We start from the raw sequence: 19,609 nt of genomic DNA, 5'->3' as shown, positions 1-19,609 counted from the left end.
TTTGGATTTCCGCCTTGTGAATTAGAGCCCTTGCTCTCAGCGTTGGATTCCGATCGATAACAAACCATGGTGTGGTGCTTGCCCTTGCAGCCTCGACAGAGAAAACGTGAAGTACAATCCGCAGCCAAATGTCCGTGCCTAAGACAGTTCCTGCACAACGAGTTGTTCCGAACTAGCTTGTCCCTGGAAGCTATCGACATTTTCCTGAACGTAGCGCATTCGTGAAGCATATGTGTACCTGAGCATGCAGCACATCGTCCCCCTGACTGATGTGATTGAGAAGAGTTGAAGTTTATCTTGGTTGGTACTTGTCGTCTCCTTGACGACTGCGGGAAATCAGCCTTCGATTCCGGCTTGACCGGAAGTGAACCCAAAACTCGAACGCGCCATGGATAAACTTCGTCAGATCCTTAAGTGTATCCTTTTCCTTGGACGACGACTGCTCCTCCCAGCCTCGGCGTGTTGTTGCATCTAATCGTGAACTCAAGATGTACAGAAGAAGCAAGTCCCTATAATCGACTCGCGTTACCAGTTGGTCGAGTGTATTCACTGCTCTTTCAAAGCTCTCTAGCAATGATTGCAGCTCCGCTCCAGATTCCTTCGCAAGGGTTGGTAGATTGAAAAGAGTTTGCACCTGTCGACGTCGAAGCAGCTTACTATCGTTATAGTGTTTCGTCATCGGGTCCCACGCAATTTGATAGTTGGCCCTGGCGATAGGAAAGGGGTCGACTAAAGCCTTTGCTTCACCTGCCAAACATCCCTTTAAGTAGTGGAATTTTTCGATTTCAGGTAGATCAGGTTTGCAGTGTATCAGCGAAGTGTACAAATCAAGGAAGCTCAGCCATTCGTCGACATTCCCATCGAAAGTCTGCAACTTGATCTGCGGCAAACGAACATGCTCCACGGTAGGGTGCTGCGAAGTTTCCAATCCAACAATCGTAGAGTTCAGAGAAATTCTGTCTTCCAACTGTCTCGCCTTATCCATCAACCTGGCCTTCGCGGTGTAGAAGCGGTCAGCAAACGTTGCTCGATCCTGGGCGTAGTCGTACTCGGCAGCATCATAGTCGTCATGAACCTCCAACTCCATAATGGCACTATTGACATTTTCCCATGATTCATCAATTCTTTCTAAACGCACTTTCACATCACTGGCAGACACAGTAGCTGAATGCAGCGATTCCACGAACTTGAAAATATTGTCGAAAATATCCTGCAAGCCTTTAAGTTTGACTTGCAGAATCTTGAACGTCACCGACTTCTTGGTACCTTGTGATGGCCCGGGCATGATGAACCGTTAAACTCCCTCGCAGTTGACAGAAATTGAATGAGAGCGTAAGTATTTGGATCTTTATGCCTAGCTTCGTGAAGGACATATACTGTAGTGCTACTAACCTACCGGAACAACCGGTGCGACTCCACTACAGGTAAATGTCTGTCGACTGCAATCGAGCTTAATTTATTGATATTATTTGCTCGCGGTCCAGGGCACCAATGTTCATGAGAGGCAATCGAAATAGTAGATGTAGTATGCAGAATATTTCAAACTTCGACTAAACATATACTGTTCTAACTAATCTGAACAAAAAAATATGTTGAGCGGCAGGTTAAGAAGAACAACTGCCGAATCTCCAATTCCAAAATTAAAATCCTCGGAAAATACGATAAAATAATTTTCCAAATCGATGCGCTGTTTATGGATGTTTCCTTTTGGTTCAATAAGTTCCACAGATGTTGCTCACAGATTCATACATATGATTGTTGTTCGAGAATTCATAAAGGGTTGGATGTAGTATCGATCAAGGCCTTGCTTCGGCTAGACATATACGAGGTGTAGTTTTTTTATTTACCTTAACGGAAAACTCGTGCGGTGTCCTCGTCTCGTCTCAACCGGTCGTCAGGCTCGTGAACGTGTGTAAAAAGGTCTCCAGAGTTGTGAATTCCGTGAATCCGAATTCCGCGAATTTCCGAAAATCACAAATCGATGTTGTGATGAATGTTGTGATGAATGACAGTTTGCAGCAATTAAATGCTACTCTCAATTTGGGGCTTCCAATGACGTCGTCGTCGATGACGATGATGACGGTGAGTTTAGTGATGATGTGTGGCAGGGAAAATAGAAGTGGTGTAGTAACCGAAAAGGGTCCAAGCAACGGCTGGACATATATTTGTGTGTATTTTACCTGTGAAACCAGGAATTCCGCCTGGAATTGTCCTCCGTTGCAAGGCGATGAATTGTGCGTGAAAATCCGATCCAAATTCGTGCTAACCAGAGTGCATATGGTGTGGTGAGATGATGATCCCAACTTGTTGGTGAGATATCACTGAGTGAGTTGATGAGATCACGACCACAATGCGACAGCGAGCCTAACGATTCCTCCGTGGAATCGTTTCAACGTTGTTTATCCGGGTTGAAGGATCAAATTGTTCCTCCGTGGCCAAAATCTTCCCTCCTGGCCAAAAGCTAAGCTGGTCCTCGGTCCTTCGAATATCCAGTGGACTGTAGGGTGGATAGGGTACCCAATTGACCTCCTTGGTCGTTCGATTAAACGGCGATTTCGGGTAAGTTTTCTCGATCGAACTTGGCAATAACAATAGCACGAATTAGATTTACACGCAATTTATTTTCTTAACAAAAACTCATTTTATTTAAAGGCTATCAACTAGAAAGTATATTAAACTATTCTCTAACATTAATTATTAAAAAATTGCCATCGATCTGTTCGCTTCGAGCACAGTTGAATTCTGATCTTGCTCAAGCCTAGCTAAATTTTGTTCTTCTAATAATGCCTTCTTTGGCGCATTTTTCGAAATCTTTAGAATGACAAAAAGGTAATAATAAAAAGTAACTAGCTTAATCTATTATTATTTTCTGGTTGCAGAACTCTCTTCTGGTTGGGTGGATTCTGGGCTATCACCCCACCTCCCCCTCATGTGTTGATCGTTTCTCACCTCCCCCTCGGATGATGATCATTCTCGGTCGCACTCTGTTGGGAGCGATTGGGATGATAATGATGATGTTGTGTTGCTCTCGTAGAGTAAAGATAGGGATGCTGTAGCCACTCTCAAGGGATCTTTCGGTTCTCTCTCTTGGTTTGCCTCAGTTGTGGATCGCAGTTTGGAAATTTGGTGACGTCATAAACCAGTGACTCGCAACCACCGATTGCGTTCCGCAACAACACGTGTAGACCTCGAAGTTTGACCTGGAGTTCCTTCAGCGGTTTAGGTTTCGGCTTGGTCGGCATCGTTGAATCTCGGAAAAAAGTGATAAAAGTAGCACCGTTTGTGAGGAGTAAATTATTTGGAGAGCCAATTACCTGCTGGCTCTTAATTCGAGCCTTGTATAATCTTTAAAGATGCTCCTCGAACAAACTGCTACAATGGCGGTTATAATTGATGCTGGAGGCACGTGTTTAAGAAGGAAGTTTAATTGTGGGGAAAACGAAGTTCAATTTCGGGTGTTTTTGGGAATGCGTTTTCCGGGGATGTTTGGGTTGTTCCTCCGATGGGATGGGAAGCGCTTGGGGCCCTTGATAGTTCCTTGGTGATGATTGGGAGTTGGGGAATCGTGATCCGCTTGTACGGATGCTCCTTCGGTGAAGTGATGCGTGATGGTAGGAAGTCTCAGCGACGTCGTAGATGGAGATATCTAGTCATAGAAACCAAGAGCAGTACTTGGATAGAGGGGTAAATTTATTGGAAATGCACTCACCTGTGCATTCAGAGAGTGAATGCCTTGTATTTCAATAAATTACGCCTTCCTTGGGATAAACCGACGCCAATTCAAAATGGCGCACTGCACTTGGGGAACCTCGATTGCAATGGCGAAATTGGGAGTTTTGGATCCTTTGGCGTTCATGGCCTACCTTAGGCCTTCCTCGGGACACTTCGAATGGAAATTCCCGAAGATCCGGTTCGAAGGACCAATTGTTCGATAGCTGCACTGGTTCTGGGTAAGTCCTTAGGATGTCCACTTGCAATCGAGTACCGTTTGGGGGGATTTCATTGGGTGGGATTTTATTGTCCAGAGTTCACTTTCTTGTTAAGCAATTTTCAGTTTACAGCACAGTAAAACCAACGTATTTTAGGGAAACTAAACTGCACTGTATTTAACTGGTATTTATTGCTAACTTATGCTAATTTACAATTATCATCTACGCGGGTATCACTTCACCTTTTCTGATTTTAGTTTTATACAATTCAAGGGCTGATAACAAAGTGTTTAAAATGGTGATAAGATGCTGTCCAAGACAGTTTTTGCCGCGCTTAATATCTATTATTCTGCTACCGTTAAACGAAAAAGGATGATTTCGAAGATGCTGCATGCTGGTAGCCGTTTGTTGGTAGCTGTAATCAGCCACCTATCGGTGGGGTGCTTAAGGGATTCGAGTAGTAAACGAACACAGATTTTTGAGTTTTCGGTACTGATGAAAAAGATTTTTTCGATGAGCGGTACAGATTTAGATGTGGCAACGTTGAGAAATCCGTTCGTTCGCTCTCCCGAACCAAAAGAACCGAGGTGGGTGGTGGGTGGTTAAAAAAGAGCAACAGGACGGCTCGAAAAAGTACCGATCAGAGCATGGGGGCCGAGCCGTTCATTTGATCAAATTGAACGGCTCTCCATACTCCGCTTTTGCTGTTCAGATTGTGAACCAGAGTTGAGCGAGTCACGGTTCTTTTTTGAGCGGTTCTTTTTCGAGCCGTTCTTTTCCGAGCCGTTTTTCGACTCTTTTTTGAACCACCTCCCATCACGGTTCCTTTTGTTCGAGAAAACGATCGAACAGCTTTCTGCTGTTCTTCGCTCCTCAGTCTATGTTGCCAGTAATTTGATGGGCTAAGAACCAAAAACTGCTTATTTGAACCAAAAAACCGTGGCTCTATTAAAAAGATCCGCGACTCGCAGATCAACACAGATTCGAATATTGAACTGCAGCTTAAAATGCTTGTGTTGAGCTGCCAGTCATTTTTTTTATAATTAGATGTTGCGAACCGCAGTTAAATTTTGATTTAATGAGCTCGTTCTGATACTATTTACGTGGACAGAAAAATGCGATTTTTGACCAGCTCCTACGTGGACAAGAGTGAACATTTGGAAAACTCCTGTCTGTCCTGATGTCCACGTGAACAGATTCGAAATCTTTATTTTGCCTAAATCTAATCCTTTTACAGTTAGAAAACCTCAGGTTTGAAAAATGAATAAACATTTTTTATATTATATGAGAAAAATATTGAAATTTATAAATAATCATATTATTCGCTGGCTTGTTAGGTTGACCACGTGGTATGTGAACGACCCCAGTGTTGAGCTGCGTGACACGGCTCAATTTTGAGCCGCTCAAATGATCCGGCTCATTGAATTGAGCGAACGGCTCTGAGCCGCTCATTGAAATGAGACGTTTTGCCCATCTCTAGCCCCATTCAGCTCGGCTACAGTGGCAATGCCATGTCCGCCCGGGACGGCGCTTTGAAGAAAAGGTTCGGAATAAGGCATTTCCCCACTTGTCAGACGAACAGCTGATTCCTCATGTTTACATTTTCTCGGCATATCGTGGTAGGGTAAACATAACAACAACATTACGTATGTTCAATGACCAGATAGTAACGATATGATATTGGCAATGCAATTGTAGTAGTTTTGCAAGCACACCTTGGTGAGGAGCATATAAATTCGTTGATTAATGACTTGTAAATTCATAACTAGTTGAGACATGAACGTTTTTTGATGTTTTTAATTAAAGAAGTTTTTAAAAGAAAGCATTGAACAGTGCTTATCATCAAAGATCAAAATGGCGACTAGTTGGTGTTTACATTTTTCAAAACAAAAACAAAAAGCTATTCTACACGCTCATTTTCTTATAACCATTTTCGAGTTTTTATTAACCGTTTTACGGTTTTCGTCTGAAAAGTTCGATTATTGTTGTTTTTAAACCAGAATAAGGCTGGAACAAATATCAATTTCTTCTTTTGTCTCCCCCCCCCCCCTCCCTTCGAAATTTCCAAAATCCCGAAGGGGGTAATAAATAAAGTTTGAAGTATTTTAAGTAAATTTCAAATAAAAATTCAAATATCCGACAGATAACAAGACCAAGAACCAAATTTTGGAAGATGGAAGTTAATTCACATTTTGTAATTTTAATTATATTAAATTTTTCGATAAAAAAAATACTTTATTTATAGGTTTTATGCCATAATATAGTATGCAATTTGGTTGCATTCAAGTTTTCGTGCAATTTATTACAATTTATTTGTTTTTCGCATTATTTTTTATTGCCCCCCCCCTCGCGATGTTCCAACTCCGAGTGACAAAAGAAGGATTTGAAATTTGTTCCGGCCTAACTTGTTAAATTTCAATCATTCTCAAAGTACTGGTGAAAACCAAAATAATGGTTAAAAACTCAAGCGTTAAAAAAATCGAATATTGTTTCTTTTGTGAGCGTGCCGCCAATGTGTTTTTCTTCAATTCGACTCGTATGTTCAATAACTGTCCGGTTCCAGGGAATCAATTGTTGCAGTTCTGATACCAGCGTTTTTGGATAAAAAAAGTTGAAGAGGTTGTGTACGAAACACGACCGTAATACGTAGAATTACGCAAGCCTATCTTATCCACTGTATAAATCTTGACAATTGAATTGGATTTTAAAAATACATAGTTTCTCGTGAAGTATAAAATTGTGTAACGTTCACAGAAAAAGACGACAGTCCGTAAGATAGTGAAGTGATTGTCAATTTAAATGAAAATTTCCCTGTAATCAATAGTAGATGGGAGGATAAAGGCAATCATTTTGGTTCAGCAGCGTAAATAAAAAGCCTTTCTAGTACGTTTGAAATGCGTAGGCACGTAATTTTGTGTGAAAGCTGACCCACATTCATCTTTTGGTCGGACGTTTAATTGCGACCGCAAGGTATAAAACTCAATCTTAAAATGAGCTGCTGAAGGGGAAATTGCCGCCTTTTTATCAACTTTTTCCTCCTCGAACACTACGAGTTTTTGTTGTTGCTATCCCGGGGTTTTCTGAATATTCGTTCTAGCAAAATCATCGCTTACTTGGTTGGATCTAAATTTGCCATTCATCGCCTCGGCACCCGTTTTTGGAAGACGAGTGTATTTTCTTCCTGGTGTAGCAGAAAAACGGCTACTCAATTACCTTTTACTGAACTGATTTTTGATTGATCTTTCTGAACCCAGAAGACAAAAAACATTTTGATCTTATGCCACTATCCGCGCTGAAAAATCTGTAGGAACAGTGACATGGGCAGAGGCATGTTAATACATAGGCGGTAATCGGGGCTAGGATTAGAACGATGCCACAGCAGTAGCTCAAGCAGACGCTGAGGCAGCGGGGCCAAGACCGAACAGCAGCGACAGCAGAGGCAGATCCACGATTTCATAACACGTACTATGCCGCACCGCGCAGGAAAAGTCTAAGCTGCACTGCAACATGGGCAGGGGCCCGTATGAGTAAGCGAGCATTTGCTGGGCTTGGCTAGGCAGCAGTGGGTGCTGGGGATCTCGCTGGGCTGGGTAGCAGCAACACGGCTCATATGAGGAAAGGCCTAAATCAGCAGCAACTGGAAAGAAGTCGGCTTGAAGCGGCGATCTTCACTATGTGAAGACGAAATGACAAATGAAACTGCGACGGCGCATCGATAGCTCTTTTATAACTTCGGATCTAGTGCAGTTTGGGTTTTTTTTCGCTCGGGTGTTTTGCGCACCAATTTGTATTTGCGCTTTATTAGTATTGGTGTACCAACACATTGCCGACCCAAAATGATGTACGGAAAAGATGTCTGGTAAAGAGACGTTTTTCGTGACGCGAGATCCGTTCGCGAATTTCAATTTGCCCCCCTATAGTGTTGCCGTAAGACGTAATTCTACGTCAAAAGTATAGATGCTACCGGGATACCGCAGGCTAAATAGGAACTTTGAAAATGGTAGTCAAGAACAGGTAACTACATTATTTTCCTCAACTGTTTTGCGATTTTTACTAACCTCATTTTCAGTGTCGTTCCGGACAATTCCAAGGGGAGAGGTTAGAAATTATTTTCGACCGGACGTTCAGGCGGAAGCTACTTCCAGCGAATCTGAGCAACTGATTCCTGTATTCATTCTCCGGAATAAAAATACCACATTCTTTCTTCCTCCGTGGCTCAGAAACTATCGGTAAAAGATATTAGGAAAATCCAGCTGCCTCAAAAAGTAAGGTCCGGATACGAATATTGACGACCTGGATGCGGGATAATAATTTAAGGATGTTTCAGGAGCGTACAGGTACGTTATGACAGGTTAAGATTACTATCGGATTCAACTAATATGCCGCAGTTATCTTCTAATTAAGAATTGAAAGCTTGCTCACATTTCAGGAACGATGGTACTGCCAATTTGGCCCAGATTCCGTAAGACGACCTGGCAGTTTCTCATAGCAGGGATTATCGGAGAGCAATTCCGAAAAACTTTCGAATACCGAGCTGGTTTTAAAATCCCGGTTATATTGCGATGATGATCAGAAAGTTTTCACAAAACACATTGGTAGGTGCGAAGAGTACAAAATCGGTTCCAAAATGTTCGGGGTTTCATTATGACCCATGTTCAAATCCGAGTCAGCTCCAACCTGGTTGTGACAATTGCATAACGTTCAATGTATGCTGATACTTTTCCGGATGGATTTGAACAAATAATAATTATAATAAGTAAAATACTTTAAGTTTTCTAATTTCACGCAATAAAAATGAAATTCTTAGAAAAAGTACTTTTTATTCTTAAAGAAATGCATCTTTTTGATTTTTCCTTAAAAAACGGTTATTTCTCAACCGTTTTCTAGATTTGGTAAACGGTTGAAAAATAACCATAATGCAAGTTCTTCTTGAAATCTCATTTTATGAGTTTTCACTGAAAACTCATAAAACGAGTTAACCCAGGAAAACTTCGATTCTGGTTATTTTTCAGGCATTAATGGTTTAACATATTCGAGCGTGTACCACAATTTGTCTCAGGAAATACTCTATAGTCCTATTCGCCGCTGGTAGTGTTCGTGATATTGTGCTGGTTGTTTCACCAACATTTTTCAGTATTGGGACAATCAACCTCAAAAACTACCATGTGCGTCGGCCGGCTGCCCGTTTTTTGTACCGAGAGTTTTTGAGGTTAATTGTCCCGTCTCATCTGTACACGCTCAGCAAGTGTGCGTAAGAAATGTCAAAAACAACTCTATAGCGGGATTGAGAACGACTCACCATCCTATGAAAAGTAAACTTTCGCTTTTTAACACCTCCTCCGCCAATGGATGCTGTAGATCACACGCTCTCTTCATCAAAGCTCACACTCAACGCTTTCTTCGTTTTTCCATAAACCCAATAATGAACAATCTCCACTTGATTACTCCAACTCTTTGTTGGAAACTTTTCTTGTAGGGTTTGCTAAAATCACCTGATTTTGTCACTCCGCTAGTAACAACCATCGGCGAGCTCATTCACATCATTTAGGCAGAATTATACACCGGTAATTTAACCGATCAATGCATCTCCGCTCAATTCCCCAACTAAATACTTCTTATATATAAAAATAGAGGCGTTTTCTTTGTAACAACATCACGTATGAATGGTCAAGTTGAAAATTTTGCGTGATTCAAAAAATTCAAGGTTTTTCGCACGACCCCCGACTAGAAAAAATCGAAAAAAATGATTTTTTCCCGAAAAATTTTCAAGTTAAAAATTTTGCGTGATTCAAAAAATTCAAGGTTTTTCGCCCGACCCCCGACCAGGAAAAATCGAAAAAAATGATTTTTTTTTCCGAAAAATTTTCAAGTTGAAAATTTTGCGTGATTAAAAAAATTCAAGGTTTTTCGCACGACCCCCGACCAGAAAAAATCGAAAAAAATGATTTTTTCCCGAAAAATTTTCAAGTTGAAAATTTTGCGTGATTCAAAAAATTCAAGTTTTTTCGCACGACCCACAGTGGGCCAGGAACCACACTTTGCGGTCAAAATTGACTGCAGGCCAGAGGCTTCGTTGTAGCTCATCGATATCTTCGACAAAGTTACTTGACTATATTTGCGCTATCTATTGATGGATTTGAACTAGTTCAATTTTTCTCCGCAAGGTGGCGCCAAAATCTAACTTTTTACAGAAGCAAGATACAGGCATGGTTTCATCTACAAAGTTGTTTATTATACCTTCAACATCAACTTTGTAGAACATTGTTAAGCTCTATGTTGTGAACTTACCTTGCAAAAATAATAATATAAGAAAACCTTGCAAAAAATTGGTTTTTGCACCTATTTTTGTTTTTAGCTATACATTACCTCAATTTTCCTCAGAACTCGATTGGAATAGACTCAAATGAAATATTATAGTGGAAAACTTTTTCCTTTCGCAGATTTTTTCTGTCAAAATAGCAAAAAATAGGTTAAAATTATACATTTTTCAAATTGCAATAACTTGCTTGCGAGCAGTTTGGCGCACCTCATTTTTTGAGAAGTGACAGTTGTAATTATGATCTAAATGCATGTAAAAAATGGCGGTGGGTTCTCGTGGGTTCCTTCAGAAAAGGGGTAGGCTTGATAGCGGCACGTTATCCAAACAAACGGGAAAATTGTGCCTAGCCTTTTTTTTTTACAGATTTCATCATATACCTGAGAAACCTGAAAACCATAAAAGGATTAGAAAATAAATAAATATTTAGAGTATAAAGCCGATCCACATAGGGATTTTGAAGCAGTGAAGCTTGTAGCCACATTGGGTGAAAAATGACAGATTGTTATTTTAGTTTAAATTCTTAGAATTAGATACCCTTATAACAGGATAGGCGAGAGTACATAAAAGCTTTCTAGCAAACGAAAAACAGGCATATATGAGCTAAAAAGAATCATATATTATTGATTCACAACTACAAAATTCAGGAGATTTGAGTTTACAATGATCAGAAAATGTTCTAACCAGGATGCTACAATGAGGGCAAATAAACGATTTTATAATGGCAAAGTTGGCATTTAGCCTATCCAAATTGGGATTTTTAAGCAATTGTTAGGTATCAGATCGAGCTATGACTGTGCCATAAAATAATAATTTGCGTTTTTGTGCTTTCCTTTTTACTTCCGTGCCACCATAATTATTGTACCAACCTAACGATCATCATTAAGATAGAATACAAGCAAGATGTCAGAAGACGATCACGCGCTTTTACTTCGCTCCCGAAAAATACTTTAAATAAGTAATTTAACCCGTGTATTTATCCCCCGAAATCGGCGCAAGTGCCTTTTAAGCGTTTTGTGGACGATCCAATAGTGGATTTACCGTCACCCGTTCGTCAAAGTGGACATTTACCCGTGAGATACCATTTGCCCATACTTGGTGCTCCCGACTATTATTGGCTCCCACTTGAAGTGCGATCATCTGCCCGCCCCGCAATTCAAGTGATAAGCAGACCCCGAATGCCCATCCCGAAAACCCGCAAACCCATAAACCCGTCCCGAACATTGGTGCCGTGACCAGGATCACGACCCGTCCCGCTGCGAAACCGCGTGTCATCATCATAACCTCACAATTGAGGTTGGCAAAATACTTTTGCCATTCGTTCCGGATTATTTTATTAAAACCAAAGGCCTCATTTGTAGAGGTACCAGGTGAGTACCTCTCCAATCCAATACCATCGCCTTTTGCGGTACTTCTTGGTCTTTTTTCGACCTTTTTAGTTGACCAGCTCCGAATCAACTTTCCTGCTACCGGATAATCGTCGGCAGAATGGTTGACGACAAGAAGCTGAAGTCCAGGAAGCTGAAAAGGGCGAATATCATTGCCGGAATCAACCGTATGGAACAGTTCCTGCATCAATACGTCGAGGACCAACACCAAGGGGAAGTGCGATACCGCTTGGAGCGTCTCGAAAAACTGTGGGAATCGTTCGACGAAGTGCAGACGGACTGCGAGGAGCTTGACGAGGAGGAGGATGCGGAAACTAAAAACCTAGAGATTCGAAGCAAAACCGAATCTATTTATTTCCGGGTCAAAGCTGGTCTAGCGTCCAAGATCCCGGAATCGTTTGGGCCCACTGCATCGACATCCTATGCTGCAAATGAAACATCCGCCCCCGCCCATCTTGCGAACATTAAACTCCCGACGATCACGCTACCCGAATTTGATGGCGATTTCAATCCATGGCTGACGTTTCACGACACGTTCGTGTCGATGATACATTCGTCGACGGAAATTTCATGCGTCCAGAAATTTCACTACCTTCGCGCTGCCCTCAAGGGTGAGGCAGCTAATTTAATCCAGTCGATTACCATCACCGCCAACAACTACTCTGTTGCGTGGGAGGCATTGGTAACCCGTTACTCGAACACGACTTTTCTGCGAAAAAAGCACATCCGAGCCCTGCTCAAGTATCCCAAAATCCCGAACAACTCGGTGGATGCGCTTCATCGAATCGTCGACGAATTCCAGAGGCACACGAAGATTCTGGAGCAACTCGGAGAACCCGTGATCTATTTTAGCTCGATCCTTATGGAGCTTTTGGAGGATAAGCTGGATGACGCATCGCTCACCGCCTGGGAGGAATCCATTGCCGGTGATCCCCATCCAACCTACAACAACATGATCGAATTTTTGCAGAAGAGAACCCGAATCATGGAGACGATCATGATCAATCGGCCAACGTCTAGCCAAACGAAACCCGTCGCTCAAAATTTTCCTCAGCGCGAACCAGGATCGCGCTTGAGTTCGAATGCCGTTTCCGAAAGTTACCCGAAAAGCTACCCGATGTGCCCAGCTTGTGAGAAAGAAAGGCACAGCATTTACAACTGCCCGGTTTTCAACAGCTTGGACCCGAAAGGCCGGACTAAAATAGTGACCGAAAAGAAACTGTGTGCCAACTGCTTCCGAAGTGATCATTTCGCCCGATCGTGCCCGTCGAAATTTTCTTGCAAGCATTGCTCAATGCGCCACCATTCGATGATTCACTTCGGTCAAGCTGAATCCACCCGTCCCGCCCCGAGAATGTCAACTCACTTGCCGTCGCAATCACCCCGCAACCTACTGTGTCATCGAATCCCGTCGTGAGACCATCCCGTGAGAGTGTGCTGCTACCCACAGTAGTGCTAATCGTCGTCGACGCCTATGGTCATCAACACTTAGCCCGTGCTTTGCTGGACACAGGTTCTCAACCGAACGTCATCAGCGAGAGACTGTGTCAGCAACTGCGTTTGTCCCGTAAGGTGGTTAACATCGACGTGCGAGGTGTAGATGGTACCTCAACAAGTGCAAAATTTGAAATTCAAGCCGAAATAAGATCTCGGGTGAGCGATTTCTCCGAGATGTTAGATTTTCTCGTCTTCCGGAAAGTAACCAGTGACGCCCCCGCAATTCCCTTCTCGGTTGCCCAATGGAAAATCCCCAAAAATCTCGCTCTCGCCGATCCAGATTTTGGCACACCGCGCAAAATAGACATGATTATCGGTGCTGCTAATTTCTATGCCTATCTGAAGCCAGGTCGCTTCCAGCTTGTAGCAGATGGCCCATTGCTGGCCGAAACAGTGTTCGGTTGGCTGGCAACTGGAAAGTTCAACATGAAAGCCGAACAAGCCAATCAAAAATCTACGCAACTTGTCATGTGGCGACAGTTGTTCCCGTAGAAGAACTACTTTCCCGGTTTTGGAAGATAGAGGATGTTGGTGGATCCGACTATTCTATCGATGAGCAGAACTGCGAGAACTACTACCGATATACAACCGATCGTGACTCTTCTGGGCGCTACATTGTGCGCGTCCCGAAACACCCCGAATTCGAGCAGATGGTGGGAGAATCGAAAGGTGCTGCTCTCCGTCGGTTTACCTGGCTCGAGCGACGGCTGGAGAAGGACGCCGATCTCAAGAGTCAGTATCACGACTTCATGAGAGAATACATCGATCTTGGCCATATGGATCTGGTTCCCCTCGAATCGGAAAATGTAAAATCCTGCTATCTCCCTCACCACCCCGTCGTGAAGGAGTCCAGTTCGACGACAAAAGTTCGAGTCGTGTTCGACGGCTTAGCCAAAACCAGCACCGGCCACTCGCTGAACGACTCTCTTCTTGTTGGCCCAGTCGTGCAAGACGAGCTGCTGACGATCATCATCCGATTCCGAAAATACCCGATAGCGTTGGTGGCGGACATAGCCAAAATGTATCGCCAAATTGTGGTGCACCCATCGGACCGATGCTTTCAGCGCATTCTGTGGCGCTTCAATCCCGACGAACCCGTCCGATCGTACAAGTTCCGCACCGTCACCTACGGTCTCGACCCATCTTCGTTTTTGGCAACAAGAACTTTGTTGCAGTTGGTGGAAGATGAAGGCCGTCACTTCCCGAACGCCTCCGCTGCTGTGCGAAAAAGTGTGTATGTGGATGATTTGATTGCGGGCGCCAGCAGCGTCGAGGCCGCCGTCGCTCTCCGCACTGAGCTCGATCAATTGATGCTTCGTGGTGGATTTTGTTTCCGTAAGTGGTGTTCAAACTCTCTGAAAGTTCTCGCCGATGTTCCATCAGAGCTACTGGGCACACAATCATCGCTGAAGCTCGATCCTGAAGACACGATCAAAACTCTCGGCATATGCTGGGAGCCCGAAGCCGATATTTTCCGACTCGACGTCAACGTTTCCCCGAGTGATCAACCCCCGACAAAGAGAAACATTGGTAGCGGACAACAAACTATTCGTTCCCACTTGGCGTTTCGATCCCGTATCAACTTGGCGAAAACAGTCCCTACCCGTTGTGCTTCCCCCGAAGAAATCGAACAAAAAACGACGACCATTCTGAGTGCTGTGGTTGCGCCGCACAACATGTTCGATAAGTTTTCGTCGTATCAAGAGCTGCTGCGCAAGGTTGCCTACTGTTTGCGCTGTTTCAACAATGCCCATCCCCGAAAGCAGCCCGTTCCCGATTCAGTCCCCGCCGTGTGTGAGCTCCAACGAGCAAAGCTTTCTCCAACAAAGCTCGTTCAAGCTGCCGCTTTTCCCGAAGAACTTCAAGCATTGAGAAAGGGGCAGCCAGTCCAAGCAAAATCTCAACTTCGTTTGCTTTCACCCTTTCTCGATTCCGAAGGCCTGATTCGCGTTGGTGGCCGGCTGAGGCTTTCCGATGCACCGTACGATGTCAAGCAGTCAATGATCTGCAACCGCTTCGCCCGCGCACTTTTTGGTGCGTAAATAGATATGCCCGCTTCCCGAACCCGATGTGCGTGACAACCCGAAAACTCAACGCAACTATCACCAGCTGTTGAAACAATATTGGCAGAGAAATCCAGACGGCGCGATGAGTACCTGAAGCCTAGCAGTGTGTTAAGCAGGAGATTCAATTAGTTTGAAATATCTTTATTTCAAAGGTGGCCGGTATGTTAGGTATCAAATCGAGCTATGACTGTGCCATAAAATAATAATTTGCGTTTTTGTGCTTTCCTTTTTACTTCCGTGCCACCATAATTATTGTACCAACCTAACGATCATCATTAAGATAGAATACAAGCAAGATGTCAGAAGACGATCACGCGCTTTTACTTCGCTCCCGAAAAATACTTTAAATAAGTAATTTAACCCGTGTATTTATCCCCCGAAATCGGCGCAAGTGCCTTTTAAGCGTTTTGTGGACGATCCAATAGTGGATTTACCGTCACCCGTTCGTCAAAGTGGACATTTACCCGTGAGATACCATTTGCCCATACTTGGTGCTCCCGACTATTATTGGCTCCCACTTGAAGTGCGATCATCTGCCGCCCCGCAATCCAAGTGATAAGCAGACCCCGAATGCCCATCCCGAAAACCCGCAAACCCATAAACCCGTCCCGAACACAATGAAGCTTTGTTTTAATCATAGTATTGGAAATTAGAACTTTTTTTTAAACTTTCTTTGTTAAATTCTGACATACATTAAAAAAAAAATGAAGTCGGGCAAAAGAGGGACATGTACACACTAAGTGGAAGGTAAATATAGGTAAATATTTATACAATAGTACCTCTGAATCAAAGCTTAACCATTTAGGAGATTCAGAGCACAAGGTCTTGATTTTATATATTTTTATTTAACTGACCAGTTAGCGCTCTGGTTAGACGACTACAATGAGCTTCTGTGACGCCAAATTTGAACCAAACTGCACGAAGCTGTATCAGTGGATTCCAGAACCAGGATTGACGTATGATACGAAATATCAGAGTACGATATTTAAGGAGCTTTGACTCTTCTTAACACTATAACCATTCTAAAGCTAAGGGAACATGTGTCAATACAAGAGAAGTGACATATATTAGATGAAACAGATATGACTGTCGACATGCGATACAAGTTTTGATCAAAAACTTGATTTAATAGGGAATATTGAAGCATTTTGGCAACCTAAAAAATATATTTTTTTTTGAAATTTTTTCCACGGAAACGATATTTGTACGGCTTGAATGATCGAATAACCATGACGCAATTTTCACAATTGAATATCTTTATATGAAAGGACATTTACCTCCAGAAATTCTGTTACCAATCCAAAGATAGAAGGGACTGAATACTGGTCCATTAAAAGGAAAATACATTAATTTTGCGCTTGACGTAACAGATATAACTGATGTTATTTAGATCATATTCTTTTATGATTTCAAATCCGTTAATATTAACAGATAGCCAAAAGCAATGGGACCGTAAGCGATGCGTTTGCGATTCACATTTGAACACTTGTGAAGAGATTTTATTGAACGGAGTTACTAGGAGAGCAAAGAGATTAGTTAAATGAAAAATCATATTTCAAATTGGTAAAACGAGAAAATATGGAAGAATACAGCTTGTGCAAATGCATGTACTACATATGCACTATTGGCATATCCTTCTCGAGAGAAAATACGTACAAAGGTTAAAAAAATACTAGCAAGAATTTAAAACTGATTCAGATTCAAAACATTTTCTACCAATGTTTTGAACTTGAAAAACTTCTGAACTCTGCATGCAATAATTGACCTTGACCTATTTTCTCCCCCGCCCAGATACAGCCTCATTGATTTCCAATAGACAGAAATATGAGATAAACATATCTGGGAAGTACTGGATAAGTCGCCTTGTACGACATGGACCAGTATCCCAGTGGCAGTATTCTTTAGGCCGCTGCCACACGACCCCCGACCAGGAAAAATCGAAAAAAATAATTTTTTTTTCCGAAAAATTTTCAAGTTGAAAACTTTGCGTGATTCAAAAAATTCAAGGTTTTTCGCACGACCCCCGACCAGAAAAAATCGAAAAAAATGATTTTTTCCCGAAAAATTTTCAAGTTGAAAATTTTGCGTGATTCAAAAAATTCAAGTTTTTTCGCACGACCCCCGACCAGAAAAAATCGAAAAAAATGATTTTTTCCCGGAAAATTTTCAAGTTGAAAACTTTGCGTGATTCAAAAAATTCAAGTTTTTTCGCACGACCCACAGTGGGCCAGGAACCACACTTTTGCGGTCAAAATTGACTGCAGGCCAGAGGCTTCGTTGTAGCTCATCGATATCTTCGACAAAGTTACTTGACTATATTTGCGCTATCTATTGATGGATTTGAACTAGTTCAATTTTTCTCCGCAAGATGGCGCCAAAATCTAACTTTTTACAGAAGCAAGATACAGGCATGGTTTCATCTACAAAGTTGTTTATTATACCTTCAACATCAACTTTGTAGAACATTGTTAAGCTCTATGTTGTGAACTTACCTTGCAAAAATAATAATATAAGAAAACCTTGCAAAAAATTGGTTTTTGCACCTATTTTTGTTTTTAGCTATACAATACCTCAAATTTCCTCAGAATTCGATTGGAATCGACTCAAATGAAATATTATAGTGGAAAACTTTTTCCTTTCGCAGATTTTTTCTGTCAAAATCGCAAAAAATAGGTTAAAATTATACATTTTTCAAATTGCAATAACTTGCTTGCGAGCAGTTTGGCGCACCTCATTTTTTGAGAAGTGACAGTTGTAATTATGATCTAATTGCATGTAAAAAATGGCGGTGGGTTCTCGTGGGTTCCTTGCCAAATGATTTAATATATTTGGTTGATTTTCTATACAAATTCTCATATTTAAAGACCTTTTTCAAAGAAAACTTCCGCATTTCTCGTAGGAAAGTCGAATTTTTATCGTTTAGTTATTGGATGAATCTATTGCTTGTTGAGTCGATGCTTGAATAAATAATTCAGCACATTTTTCGCGCATTTAATCAAATTTGTAAAAATAATATTTTTCAAACTTATTTAAAAAAAACAGTTTTAAATTTCTTTATATTTCGATAAATTTGACCAAATGTGCTCAATCGCTTAAATAAGCATCGCGATGGACTAAAGCAATAATGAAACGACAAAATTCTACGAGAAATGCGGAAGTTTTTCTTTGAAAAAGGTCTTAAAATGTGTGAATTTGTATTGAAAATCACCCAACTATATTGAATCATTTGGCAAGGAACCCACGAGAACCCACCGACATTTTTTACATGCAGTGAGATCATAATTACAACTGTCACTTCTCAAAAAATGAATTGCGCCAAACTGCTCGCAAGCAAGTTATTGCAATTTGAAAAATGTATAATTTTAACCTATTTTTTGGGATTTTGACAGAAAAATTCTGCGAAAGGAAAAAGTTTTCCACTATAATATCTCATTTGAGTCTATTCCAATCGAATTCTGAGGAAATTTGAGGTATTGTATAGCTAAAAACAAAAATAGGTGCAAAAACCAATTTTTTGCAAGGTTTTCTTATATTATTATTTTTGCAAGGTAAGTTCACAACATAGAGCTTAACAATGTTCTACAAAGTTGATGTTGAAGGTATAATAAACAACTTTGTAGATGAAACCATGCCTGTATCTTGCTTCTGTAAAAAGTTAAATTTTGGCGCCACATTGCGGAGAAAAATTGAACTAGTTCAAATCCATCAATAGATAGCGAAAATGCCGGCCTGCAGTCAATTTTGACCGCAAAAGTGTGGTTCCTGGCCTACTGTGCGACCCCTGACCAGAAAAAATAAAAAAAAACTGATTTTTTCCCGAAAAATTTTCAAGTTGAAAATTTTGCGTGATTCAAAAACTTCAAGTTTTTTCGCACGACCCCTGACCAGAAAAAATTGAAAAAAATGATTTTTTCCCAAAAAATTTTCAAGTTGATAATTTTGCATGATTCAAAAAATTCAAGGTTTTTCGCACGACCCCCGACCAGAAAAAATCGAAAAAAATGATTTTTTCCCGAAAAATTTTTAAGTTGAAAATTTTGCGTGATTCAAAAAATTCAAGGTTTTTCGCTCGACCCCCGACCAGAAAAAATCGAAAAAAATTAATTTTTCCCGAAAAATTTTCAAGTTGAAAATTTTGCGTGATTCAAAAAATTCAAGTTTTTTCGCACGACCCCCGACCAGAAAAAATCGAAAAAAATGATTTTTTCCCGAAAAATTTTCAAGTTGAAAATTTTGCGTGATTCAAAAAATTCAAGTTTTTTCGCACGACCCCCGACCAGAAAAAATCGAAAAAAATGATTTTTTCCCGAAAAATTTTCAAGTTGAACAATTTGCGAGATTCAAAAAATTCAAGGTTTTTTGCACGACCCCCGACCAGAAAAAATCGAAAAAAATGATTTTTTCCCGAAAAAT

At 41.4% G+C, this 19,609-nt stretch overlaps 2 protein-coding genes across 2 annotated transcripts; one reads left to right on the top strand and one right to left on the bottom strand.

Moving 5' to 3' along the window:
* Positions 1 to 292: 292 nt before the first annotated feature.
* On the bottom strand, positions 293 to 1,285 carry LOC129737736 (uncharacterized). Its single transcript, XM_055728895.1, has one exon. It carries the CDS (start codon positions 1,283 to 1,285, stop codon positions 293 to 295), a length of 993 nt encoding a protein of 330 aa, XP_055584870.1.
* A 10,448-nt stretch (positions 1,286 to 11,733) lies between these two features.
* On the top strand, positions 11,734 to 15,172 carry LOC129737735 (uncharacterized). Its single transcript, XM_055728894.1, has 3 exons — positions 11,734 to 12,874; positions 13,147 to 13,530; positions 13,611 to 15,172. Exons 1-3 carry the CDS (start codon positions 11,734 to 11,736, stop codon positions 15,170 to 15,172), a joined length of 3,087 nt encoding a protein of 1,028 aa, XP_055584869.1.
* Positions 15,173 to 19,609: the final 4,437 nt, after the last annotated feature.

Source organism: Uranotaenia lowii, chromosome 1, assembly GCF_029784155.1.
Source record: "Uranotaenia lowii strain MFRU-FL chromosome 1, ASM2978415v1, whole genome shotgun sequence".
Classification (NCBI taxonomy): Eukaryota; Metazoa; Arthropoda; class Insecta; order Diptera; family Culicidae; genus Uranotaenia; species Uranotaenia lowii.
The sequence above is the reverse complement of the archived record's forward strand: the minus strand, read 5'-3'. Positions and strand labels throughout refer to the sequence as shown.

Bases quoted from the DNA above. Each gene is read 5' to 3' on its own strand.
- LOC129737736 (XM_055728895.1), bottom strand. From the start codon at position 1,285: ATGCCCGGGCCATCACAAGGTACCAAGAAGTCGGTGACGTTCAAGATT.
- LOC129737735 (XM_055728894.1), top strand. From the start codon at position 11,734: ATGGTTGACGACAAGAAGCTGAAGTCCAGGAAGCTGAAAAGGGCGAAT. The intron at 12,875-13,146 runs GTGATCATTTCG...TGCTGGACACAG, and splicing joins GTGTGCCAACTGCTTCCGAA to GTTCTCAACCGAACGTCATC. The intron at 13,531-13,610 runs GTTGGCTGGCAA...ATGTGGCGACAG, and splicing joins GCTGGCCGAAACAGTGTTCG to TTGTTCCCGTAGAAGAACTA.